The sequence below is a fragment of the Pleurodeles waltl genome, chromosome 9, assembly GCF_031143425.1.
Source record: "Pleurodeles waltl isolate 20211129_DDA chromosome 9, aPleWal1.hap1.20221129, whole genome shotgun sequence".
NCBI lineage: Eukaryota > Metazoa > Chordata > Amphibia > Caudata > Salamandridae > Pleurodeles > Pleurodeles waltl.
This window is the reverse complement of record NC_090448.1, coordinates 65171989-65184549: the sequence shown is the minus strand read 5'-3', so window position 1 is coordinate 65184549 and position 12561 is coordinate 65171989. Positions and strand designations below refer to the sequence as shown.

General features: G+C 44.2%; 1 protein-coding gene across 1 annotated transcript in view; it reads right to left on the bottom strand.

Annotated features, from left to right (window-relative positions):
- Positions 1 to 268: 268 nt before the first annotated feature.
- Positions 269 to 12561, bottom strand: part of MRPS25 (mitochondrial ribosomal protein S25) — a 64864-nt gene continuing 52571 nt past the window's right edge. The window contains exon 4 of the mRNA XM_069206305.1: positions 269 to 686. Within this exon, the coding sequence (XP_069062406.1) occupies positions 494 to 686 (193 nt within the window). The 3' untranslated portion in view covers positions 269 to 493. The remainder of the gene's footprint in view (positions 687 to 12561) is intronic.

The following is a 12561-nucleotide window of genomic DNA, read 5'->3' as shown; positions in this document are numbered from 1 at the left end:
TCTAGTTCTTGTAGAGGGACTTGCATCAAAACTCATAGTTGATTCTATGGGACCCCTGGAAGGCACCCTTAAAGCAAGGCAGCCCATTGTGCAACTTTGCATTAGAAAAGTAGTGAAAACTCAATTCAAAGGTTTTGCAAAAACTGTGCTACATGTCTGGATATAGAAACGAAACATTAGTTATCTAAAATAATACATAATTAACCTTGGTGCAGCTTCCACAGAAGCCAGCAGAGCTAAGCAAAACAAACGGTTAATTAATCAAATGCCTCTTTAAGATCCTTTAATTACTCAGTAAATGTGTGCTTTCACCAAACATTTCGCATACACGTTGTCCGAAAATGAGATTTTTCCTTTAGCGGCACTGACTGGCAGACCAGCACAAGTAGTTTTCTTTCATTGCCTCCCCACGGGGCACACAAACTTGGCCATCCCATGCTCTGTCGTGCAGACAGACTGTTGCCCATGGTGGACTGTCCTCCCAAACCTGGGTTCAGGCAGCAGAGCTTTCCCTCTGGGCGGCTTTGTACTTCCCAGTCATCTCCTTCGGTAAAGGCACAATACCGGGGCAGGGCACTTGGCCCTCCACTTCACACATACACTCGCGGAGGCAGTATTTCCGGGGGCCAAAGTTTGCTGGATTTGATTTCACCATTTTTGCTTGCTCTTCACTTTTCAGCGTTTCCCTAGGAAAATAAAAATACATCATTAGTAAACGGTACTCCAGAGATTAAACAATCATCCTAAAGAATAATGGCCTGCCTGTTAAGAAGACTATCTCCCATTTGAGGTCAGGTTATTTAAGTAATCTCCACAATACCTGTTTTCAGCTACTATGATGTATATGTATTCACTGGAGCTCACCCGTAATTTAATCGGTTCTTCTACACTGCCTTGATCAAGTCTACACAAAGCCAGTAATGTGGATTATACCAGCAAGTTTTACACATAGCATCCTATCTTTTCTACCATATCAGTCCTTTATTATAGTTTGTAACAGAACAGAACTATCATCACCAGCCATGCATTGCTCCTGTTATCAGCAGCAAAAGTATGAAAAGTTGTGTTCGCCCTGAGAAGATTCAGTCATATTAGAAGCAGGCTACACACATCTGCACATTAATCTACACAGCTATCAACAAACATTTAATATAGTCTCATATACCCAAAACGTTATTGTGCAGTGTTTCATACGGCTCATATTGAGTGCCGCTATCAGAAATACCTGCTGATAAATCTGGTTATTCACTGCAATATAATAGCAACAATGGAACGGAAGCGTTATTTCCCACCGCTGCTTTCTAAGAAAGGAATTCCACTCTGTTCTAACAGGGCTCTCCAACAGCGTATCAGTACAGTTCTGGCCATCTCCAGTGGAAAGCAGAGAGCACTCTATCATGAGGGCATGAAGACAGGTTTTTTTTTTTTGGGGGGGGGGGGGTTAACATTTGGGAGCTAGGAGAGTCCATGTTATGTATGTCTCCCTCATAAGTCTTCCACCAGTGCTTAACAGCTGAAAGCAGCACTAGGTGATTTTGGGGGCACTGTATAACAACATTTAGATGGGTAGAAAGTGAATAATGGGGATGTTTTTAACTTCAAGGTTCTGAATCATATCAAAGACAACTTGAGCCTTGCTCTCATTCTCTATGTGGTCATTCATAACCTCCCTCGTGAAAAAACATCTCCGATATGCACTGTTACTCATCTATACTTCTATATTTTTTTAAACATGGCTCTCACTGCTAAAATATAGCAACAGTGGGAAACGAAAGCAGAACAACAAATTGAAGATGCTCACGTTAGCTCAGGTCTTGTACCCAGACACTGGATGGTGTTAGAACTGTAAGAATCTTATGTTTGATGGTATGTGTAGCTGTAGAGACACAGCCGCTGCATACTTACACCATCAAGTGTTGGATCTGGAAGGTTGCAACTTGTTTTTGTTAAAAAATCTTTCAAGCCACAGGACATAGCGACTACTCCTCGTGTTTGCAATGTGCATGATCCTTGCTCCATCTTTAGAATGTTTTCGTCCACTGTCAGGTCCGTTCATGTTCTCTCGGAGCTCCGGCCTGAGATAGTCTTAGCCACTTTCGGTACAGGAAATATCTCCAAACCCGCCTGTATTGTTTCGATCGTGGTATTCTTTCTAACATTGCATTCCGGGATCAAATAAAGGGAAAAATACTGTATAAGTAACTTTTTCGATTGAGGCCACACAGTAGGGGTGGATATTTTCTCCATGCGACATAATCAAGATTGAAGAATTGATGGAACGGATGCCATTCCACTTCTGTATGAAGTGTCACTCTACATTCCCTCTGACCAATCACCGTAAGGTCGGTAACCTCTGCCTATCGCCAGAACACTGAGAGGAAGACTGTGAGGCCTGCCAGTCGTTCAGGTCGAAGAAAACTCAACTAGAAGAGCTTGTTGATGTGAAATGCAGAGACAGGATTTGGAGGAAACGCACAATATTTTCGGCATGCAGGACATCATGTCGGGTATGGAGCAGGAGATTCAAGAGGCATCAGCTGCTGAAGAGGAGGCATTTTCGGTCCAAGACTCGGATTTGGAGGCCAAAATGACTCTAGAAATGAAGGAGGTTCCTCCAGGTCAACACGCAGTGAGTAAACATGCCCCTGCTCCACCCGAGAGACTAAGGTCCCGTACAGAAGCTGTTGAGCCACAACTGCTTTCTGGCCATGGCAGGCATCAAAAAATGTGTTCAGATTCCCAGCGTTCAGATTTGGCACCAAAACATAAACCTAAAACCTAAGCTTCCATTCAAAGCCGAATGTCGATGACTCCTGCACCGAAACCTTCCACATCACACTTGGCACCAAAAAGACTGCCTGCATCGGCACCAACATATTCAGCATCGAAAATGAAAACCTCTTCAAGCTGAAAAAAACTCAATCTGAAATCTACTTTGGAGCCGAAAATAGTCCCAGAGCCGATTCTTCAGAAATTTAAGCAGCAGCTTCAAGGGAAGCAGTCACAACTGCATATCCAGCCTCATATTGAAAGAGTATTGGTAAAAAACACTCCTCCTAAAAGACAACTTAATTTTTAGGAAGCTTTGGACACAAATATACCTCCACCAAAACAGAAAAGAGTAGACAAGGAGACCCAGGAAATTCATCCCCCTTTACCTGCATCCCCTTCACCACCAACTTAATCTCAACACTCTATAGAAGACCCATTAGAAATATCTCCACAAGGGTCTCCTTACTCAGGTCAAGCTATCCCAGGAGATTAATGATACATCACATATCCAGGAGGACTCAGATCCACGGTCTCAGTATGATGTGGACACCTATATCAATCCTGATGTACAAATTTACCCAGTTAGGCCTTCATCCCCTAAATACACAACATATTTTCAAGACTTAGTATGGAGGGCTGCAACAAATCATCAGGTACCCCTCCACAAACATACCACAGAAGATGACTTTCCTTTCCTCATAAATCTATACAATACAAGGGAATGTTCAGGCATGCAGATGATATTTTCCAGGATCCAGCTAAGGTTCACATTCTTACTACAAAAGTGGAGGAAACAAATTCAAAGCCTCTCTCTCAAATCCCACATACACCAAAAGTAAAAAACCAGCACACTTTGGCGGACTCTAATCCTAGGAAAAGGGCAAATTCACAAGCCTCTCAGGATGCACCACGTCCTGATAAAGAAAGTAAACTTATTGATGCATCTGGTAAGCATGTTGATGCTAAAGCAGCAAACATTGGTGAATTGCCAGTACACAGGGACTTTTAGCCAGATACGACCGTGCCCACTGGGACGAGATGGAGCAGTGACTCCAATATCTCCCAGAGGTGCATAGGAAAAAGGGACAAGAAATTGTTAAAGAGGAACTGCTTATTTCTAATAATGCTATTCGGTGTGCCCTAGAGTCTGCTGATACCACAACTAGGGGCATTAATACTAGTGTTTTACTACGCAGACATGCTGTCTCCCCATCTCGGGGTTCAAGCAAGAAGTGCAGGAGACATTAAATGTTCCATTTGACAAAGAACACCTTTTCGGCCACAAGTAGATCAGGCCTTGGGAAAAATGAACAAACAATAACGAGGTGGCTTAATCTATGGGAGCACTTCAACTCTGTTCCTCTCATAAACCACAGAATAACCCCCTCCAAGCCTGCCGCAGGTGAAACATCTTCCATCATATAATAGTGGACAATCACATGCATCCTCCAGCAGAGGATTGTACAAAGTATCTTAGAGGGAATGGATTTCATGGTAGAGGTATAACATCTTCCCCTCTATCATCTGCCACTGTCCCCAAACAGTGACTCTCTGCAGCTTCAAACAGATAATGTAACAAGTGAGAGGATGACTTCAGCCCTTCCTACACAATTGGCAAAATATTATAACAGATCAATGGGTGTAGGATATTATCCAACATGGTTATTGCCTAGATCTCATTTCCACAACTCCAAACATATCACCTTGTCGTCTTACTCTAACAGGATCACAAAGTTCTCCTACAGCAAGAGTGCCTTTACTTCTCTAAGGAGCAAAATAACCATTTCCCTTTCCTCAACAAGAACAGGAGTGTACTCCCTTTATTTTCTCATCCCCACAAAATGATGGCTCACTAAGAATCAAATTAAATCTCGGACCCTTAAACCATTAGATCCTGTCATAACATTTTCAAATGGTCACTTTATAGGATGTGCTACCAGATTTAGAGGGCGACTTTCTATTAGCACTAGAGCTAAAGGACACCTACTTTCATATTCCTATACATGCAGCACATGGCAAATACCTCAGATTCGTCATCCACAGACAGCATTATCAGTTCAAAGTGCTTCCATTCGGGGTCACTGCAGCACAAAGAGTGTTTACAAAATCCCTAGTGGTAGTGGCAGCTCATTACGCAGGCAAATTATTAATGTGTACCCATATCTCGATGACTGGCTCATCAAAACCAGCTCTCATCTACAACATCTCAACCACATACAAGCCACAATGGATCTGCTTCACCAGTTAGGGTTCAAAATCAATTTTCAGAAGTCCCATCTCACCCCACTACAGTTTCAACCTTACCTCAGGGCTATTATCAAAACCCACATAGGAGTAGCATATCCAGATGCAGGCAAGATACAGAACTTCGAAACACAAATTCTTCACTTTCGCCTCAATCAGTGCTACAGTGAGTGTAGTTTTGAAACTTTTCGGAATGATGGCTCCTTGCATCGCAATTGACCTACACTCACAACTACACATGCATCCGTTGCAGGAATGTCTGTCATGCCAATGGTCTGAAGCACAGAGTCATTTGGAGGATCTAGTGTTGTAGACAGACACCTCTCGCACTCTCCAGTGGTGGAACAAAACCAATCTTTCCAAAGGGTGGCTATTTCTAGACCCTGTTCCCCAAGTCATTCTCACAACGGACGCTTCACACATGGGATGGGGTGCTCATCTCCACAACCTCACAATCCTTGGTCTTTGGAATAATGTACACAAAGTTTGCACATAAACTATCTGGAGATGCTAGCAGTTGACCTATCACTCAAAGACTTTGTATTACATCTCAAAAACAAAGTAGTCCTCATACACACAGACAACACAACAACCATGTTTTATCTGCAGAAACGGTGAAGGGGGGCATGTTAGTTGTCTCGCCTTGCACATGCAATTTGGCACTGGGCCATTCGTCACATCTACATATTAGCGGAGCGCCTTCCAGGGACACACAACACTTTCGTCGACCTCAGCAGGACGCCGCAAAAAGTAAATGAATGGGAACTCCACCCCAGAGTCTTACCGCCCTACTTCCAAAGATGGGGTGGTCTGGACACAGACCTAGTCGCAACCAAAGAAAACACAAAATGCCCAAACTTGGCCTCCAAGTTGCAACACCCACAGTCCACGGGCAATGCTCTATGGGTCAGTTGGTCAGGGATATTTGCTTACGCTTTTCCACCTCTACCTCTTTTCCATATGTGGTTCGGAAACTCAGACAAACCTATCTCACAATGATACTGGAAGCACCCAAATGGGCAAGACACCCATGGTTCACTACACTACTAGATCTTTCAGTAGTACCGCACCAGAAGCTTCCTCTACACAGATCTTCCCACTCAGAACAAAGGACCGGTCAGACACCCAAATCCCAAGGACTTGAATCTTGCAATTTGGCTCCTGAAGTCAAAGAATTTGGGTACCTAAAGTTACCTCAAGAATGTATGGACATTCTTAAGGAAGCACAAAAAACAACCACTAGAGCTTCTTATGCCACTAAGTGGAAGCGTTTTGTTTATTACTGTATCTTTCAAAACTGGAATCCCTTTCATATACCTACACAAAACATTATTATGTACCTTATCCATTTGCAAAAAGCTAATTTATCATGTACATCTATAAGGTTACATTTAAGAGGCATAGCTGCTTATTTGCAAAACTGACAATGTTCTTCTCTATTTAAAATCCCAGTAATAAAGACTTTTATGGAAGGGCTTAAAAGAGTAATACCACCAAGACTATCTTCATTCCCTTCCTGGAACTTAAATATAGTATTCTCCAGGCGTATGGGACCACCTTTTGAACCAATGCACTCCTGTCTTCTACAATTTCCATTGTGGAAGGTAGCTTTTTTTTTAGTTGCAGTTACTTTCCCCAAGACGTGTAAGTGAACTTCAGGCATTAACATTACAAGAACCATTTTTTCAGGAACATAAGGATAAAAGTGGTTCTTCGTACTAATACAACCTTTCTACCCAAGGTTGTGTCTCATTTTCATATAAATCAGACTATTGAATTGCCAGTCTTGCATCCTCCCCCCTCATCCCCCACCAATGACCTGATTTAGTTGCAGAGAGAGCCCTACACACATTAGATGTGGAAAGAGCACTTATGTGCTATATTTATAGAACTAAATATTTTAGAAGGACAAAATAACTTTTTTGTTGCTTCTTCTCCACCACATAAAGGTAACCCTATAACTAAATCTACTAGAGCAAGATGGGTTGGTAAATGTATCCAAACTTGTCACTACCTATTACCCCTAGCACATTCAACACATAAGAAAGTTGCATCTATGGCATTTATAGGCAACATACCTATAGCTGACATTTGTAAGGCAGCTACATGGTCAACACCACACAATTTCACTAAACACTGGATGTTTTAGCACGCCACAATCCAATGTAGGACAGGCAGCGCTCCGCACTTTATTCCAAAATACTGTCACACCCACAGGTGAGCTACAGCATTTATGGAGGCATTGCTTTTCAGTCTATGCAGAGCATTTGTATCTACAGCTACACATGCCATCAAACAGAAAATGTTACTTACCCAGTAAGCATCTGTTTGTGGCACATGGTGCTGTAGATTCACATGCGCCCACCCACCTCCCCAGGTCACCTGTTGCTGTTACAGTACATAACCTAAAGAATCATGCATGAAAATGTGTTATCTACCTTTGCATTACACTCTATTCATTACCGACTGCGAGAAAACAATCTAAAGATGGAGTGGAGGATCATGCGTGTTGCAAACAAGAGGAGGAGTCACTATGCCCTGTGACTCGAAAACAAGCTGCAACCTTCTGAACCCAACACTAGATGGCAGAAGTATGCAGAGCATATGAATCTACAGCACCACATGCCACAAACAGATGCTTACTTGGTAAGTAACAGTTTCCTTTCATATCTTCATCCTGCAGGCCCACAGGCCCACAGGCGCTACCTGCAGTTCACAGAGGTCTAGAAGCAATTTCAGTTCACTGTGCTACCTTATGGCCCTGTGGTGTTCACGAACATGACGGATGACACAGCTCACATTCAGAGATCAGTCTTCCTCTAACCCAACAACTGGTTGCTGTAGGCGGGCTCACCCAAGTCAGTCATCCACCATCTAACAGTGAACCTGCTAGCATCATTAGGATTCACTATCAACATGCCAAAAACTCACCAGACTCCTCCTCAGACACTCCCATTCATTGGCACTATTCTGGATACAGTACAGTTTCATGCCTTTGGCCAGCAGCCAAGTCCAGGATATTAAGGCTAGGATTCCGATGTTTCAGCCTCAGTCCTGGATCTCGGGACAGATATTTCCGAAGCTCTTGGGATTGTTGACCTCCGGCATCCTGCTCGCTAAAGACATCAGATGGTACACGTCGGCTCTACAGTGCTACCTCAGATCCCAGTGAGCACAACATGAGGGGAATCTGTTGGATTGTATCCAGATTTAGGAGAAGACTGCTAACGATATGCACTGGTGGATACTGGAGAGTTATTGGGTCAGCGGCAGGCCCCTGTCACCCCACCCAGAGCTGAGAGTGATAACGGATGGATCTTTGTTGGGTAGAAGAGGCCATCTGTGGGAGGTGTGTAGAGGTCTCTGGTGGAGACTCGACTCCATATCAACTAGTTGGAGTCGAGGCAGATTCCCTTGGCTTTGATAGCCTTCCTGCCCACCATTAAAGAATGGCTGGTGCAGGTGCTCTCGGATAACACCTCTGCCATGTGATACTGCAACAAGCAGGACAGGTTGTGGTCTTGGGCCCTCTACCAATAGGCTCACCACCTGTGGAAGTGCCTGGACCTCAATGGTTTTTGCTTGGTAGTAAGCCACCTGGTGGGATCTTTAAACACCTGAACGGGCAAGCTGAGCTGCAGACACTTAGCTGATCACAAATAGCAGTTGCAAGTGGCACAGGGCATCTTCCAGCAATGGAAAGAACTATTGCTCAATCTTTCTGCCATCGCCGAAAATGCACAATATCACCACTTTTGCACACTGGAGTTTCCAAAGCAGTTCTCTCTTGGAGAGACCTTGTAAATGTAAATGTAAATGTAAATTAGCACTTGTATAGCGCACTACTCACCCGTTAGGGTCTCAAGGCGCTGTACTCATACCGCTATGGAACCCCTCCTGGCTTTTCCCTGTGAGGCGCCCACTCCTGAGCACCCCCAGGGTGAAGCCAGGCATCCAAGCGCTGTTGGGGCCGTTGTGGAGATTAAGCAAGCTATTGCCCAGAGTTGCAGAGTGGGACCCATGAATTAGATTAGGCACAGAGGCCAGAATTATCTGGTCAAGGGGAATTGAGCCCAAGACCTGCCGAAGCAGGACTTGAACCCTGGTCTTGAGCCAGATCTCTGCTTCAGGGTCTGCCGCTCTAACCATTGAGCCACACTTCTCCACTTCCATTTAGAGCGGAACTCAGGACTCCTGTATGCCTTCCTGCCACTGCCTCTCCCGTCCTGAATTCTGACGAAAATCAGGAACGACCAGGCCCTAATAATCACAGTGAGACTAGACTTATCCAGGAAAGGGTGGTATGAGGAATTACTGGGCAAGAGTATGTGTTCTTCAGTCAGGGTTCAGCAGCAGGGCCGTGAAATCTGTATTTCGCACTTGGAGATTAAGTAGCAGCAGCTGACCTTCAACATGCCATCGCTGAGGTCATCGAGGCTGCGAGGTATACCGCCACAAAATCATTGGGACAAGTTCATTCACTGGTGCACCTCCCAACAAATTGATCCATTAAAAAGCCGTCTTCAAACATTTTAATGCTGTCCCCCCTCGCTCTGCATGTACCCCGTCCAACCACTTACCCCTCCACCCTTTAAATGAAAAGTGCACCCTAATTCAGTTAAAGGCAGGAGGCAAAGATTTAAGTCGCACAGAGCAGTTAAATGTCACGAGGTTGGTCCTGTGCAAAGCCCGCCCAAGAAAGCAAAGTGGGACTTAACCCCTCCTGCCAAAATCTGGTGAAAAGTGGCTCAGAGTTGGAAGACTCTCGAGTATTCCAGTGGCACCTGAGCAAGTCATGCATTTGGTCCCAGCTGTTCTGGAAATTTCCCGGCAATTGGCAAGCCCCAAAGCAAGTATTAGTCTTAAAGAAAGCCACAATACAAATTTTCAGACCCCGAATCAATATCGGCTCATGTGAGCCTCAAATTGTGCTACAAAATTACCAAAGCATAACCAGTGGTGGTACAGCAAGACCTTTAGCATGGCCTAATCCTCCAGCTTTTACTCCAGTGTGGTCCAGAGCAAACCTAATGTCCCTCATGACACTGATGACTATCAGGTGAATAATCTGCTCCCTCTTTATCAAGCCGATAAAGGGGTGTGCTTAGGCTTGGAAAGCACCAATGGTCTAGATACCTTACCACAGCCAAACCTGGGCTCACCACCTGGCCCCAAAGGAAAAAAGTGTCTCTTTCATGGCAGTAATGCGAAGAAATGCTACACCTGCAATTGCTACTCTGAAAACCCAAGCCAGATGACAAACTGAAATTCTTTGACACAGTCCAGCTTCATCTGAGCAACTGTTACCCCCTAAAAAGGCTCTTACGACACAACACGACCCGCTCATGGCCTTTGGTCCAACCATGCTTAGCGCTTCTATTCAACCGACCTGTGTCAAGGTGGCAAAATCCAGCACCTGCCAATCCTGACTTTCTGATGCAACACCCAATGCATGAAAGCCTTACGGTGCAGACATCCACAGGTAAAGCCAATCTGAATGCTTTTCTTTTAAACCTCCTGGATTGGGGTGGAGGGGGCATCGAAACATTGATACCTATGAGAAAAAACATTTTCCTCATCTAGACTGGTTTCACACCTTTTAGATGTGTAGTGCCTTCTGAGCAGGTACACCATAACCATGCCTTATGGGACATACCCAGCAAGGTCTTACTGGCCATTCCAGAGGACCATGGGAATTCACTGGCCCAGACAATCCAAGGTGGTCAGGATGCAGAAAAATGTGTTCCAGGCAAGCCTGGACACCACTGACTGCATAGGATATGCTACTGACACTTGTAGTGCATAGAAGGCACGTGCAATCATCCCATTTTTCAGGAGGTGTCCAACCATTTCTGAAAGACATGCCCTTTGAGGGCTCTACACTGCTCAGAGAGAAGGCTGACTCTGTATTCAAACAATACAAAAAGATAGTCAAGCCACACCTCAGTCCCTGAGTTTATTCTCCCCCGCCTGACAATTCCCCCAGCAGTAAAGGAGGTTAGGGCACAGTGGCTGGTAGAGGCTAGTAACAGGTCACCATGTTTTTTTCTTCCTTCAGATTTGTTTGGGGGAGGGTGTAGAGATCCAAACTGGCATCTGAGAATATTCTTAATGTGATGCATATGCAGTTACAACATGTTAATGAAGGTAACAGGTTTGTTTTTTCATCTCTGGCTTCAGAAAGATATGATGAACAACTTGAGCTTTACTCAGTGTGGAATTCCTGTTGTCCTTGACGTCAAATAATACGTACTGGACATCGGACATCATGTTTTCATGTTTATTTAGTCCTTGGTTGAGAACCCTGGGTCTATAAAAAGGACATTGTCTGCAGTTGAGGCAAGATTTGCATCCACATGTTCATGGTGTTAGAACTTGTATTTTTAGTTCATTAATGACAATTCTTCATTAATAGGGATAGCACTGTAAGAAAATGCTGAGAGTTCAGCTCGCACTACTGACCGTGCTTCCAGAAGAGAAATGCGTACACAAATTTGCAGAGCTTAACAAATTGAGGCTAACAATGATGCTCCCAGAATGTTCTATGATTTGCACATACCAGCAGAAGGATGAAAGCAAGAATTATGATTTGTTTTGTTTTCAAATAAAGTGTACCTCTTGCTAAACTGCAATTTTAGGTACCATTTGTTTGAGGCACCCTTTAGTACATTTCTAGGAAAATTTTGTAGAATTATTTTCAGCAAAATTACGGGAAACATGAAAATAAACAAGACTTGACAAAGACATCAGTCTGGAGGCGGTTGCCAGCATTTTGGTTTTGCGTGTATATAGTTTTTGTTTAACATTATTGTTGTGGGAGCTACTGCACCCCCCCCCCCCCCCTCCATCCCACTTCTCCACCAATGTGACAAAAACATTGGCAATGTGTGCTTTTTGAGACCAAAAACGTATTTGCTTTTAGCCATAGTAGTCCCTGGAACTGGAGGAAGCTATTTTGTGTGCTGATGTGCTCTTTGTGAAAGATCAGAATGACGTTATTCACAGAGAACTTTGATATACCTATGATCAAAGCATGTGTGGCTTTAAACACACATGCTGTGCATTCTCCTGGCATCTAGTGTTGGGCCCAGATGTGCGCAGGTTGTTTGTCTTTGAAGACCTTTAAGTCACAAGGTACTGTGACTCCTCCTCTTGCTGGTAATGCTCATGGCCATCCACACCATTGTTAGATTGTTTTCTTTATGCTGCCAGGTTCAGATGTGTCCTGAGTCAACATCCTTGTGGTGCTCCGTTTCAGTTTATTTAGGTTCCTTCTCTCAGTCGGTATTGTTTCAATTGTATTTCTCTTTTCCCTTTCTTGTTTCGAGTGGCTCTTAGGCAACCTCGGGCCCACGTGGGCTTTCGCCCCTTGAGGACTCCTTCCGCCTCCGGCCACGTCACCTTCACCATGTCCTCATAGTGATGGAACGGACTCCCTTTCGATAGTGTCCTCACTGCCACAAGTGTCTGTTTCCTGAGCACAACGAGGTTGCCTGTCCTTCAGTTCAAAGAAAACCCTTTGCAACTGTCGAGATGATATGGAGG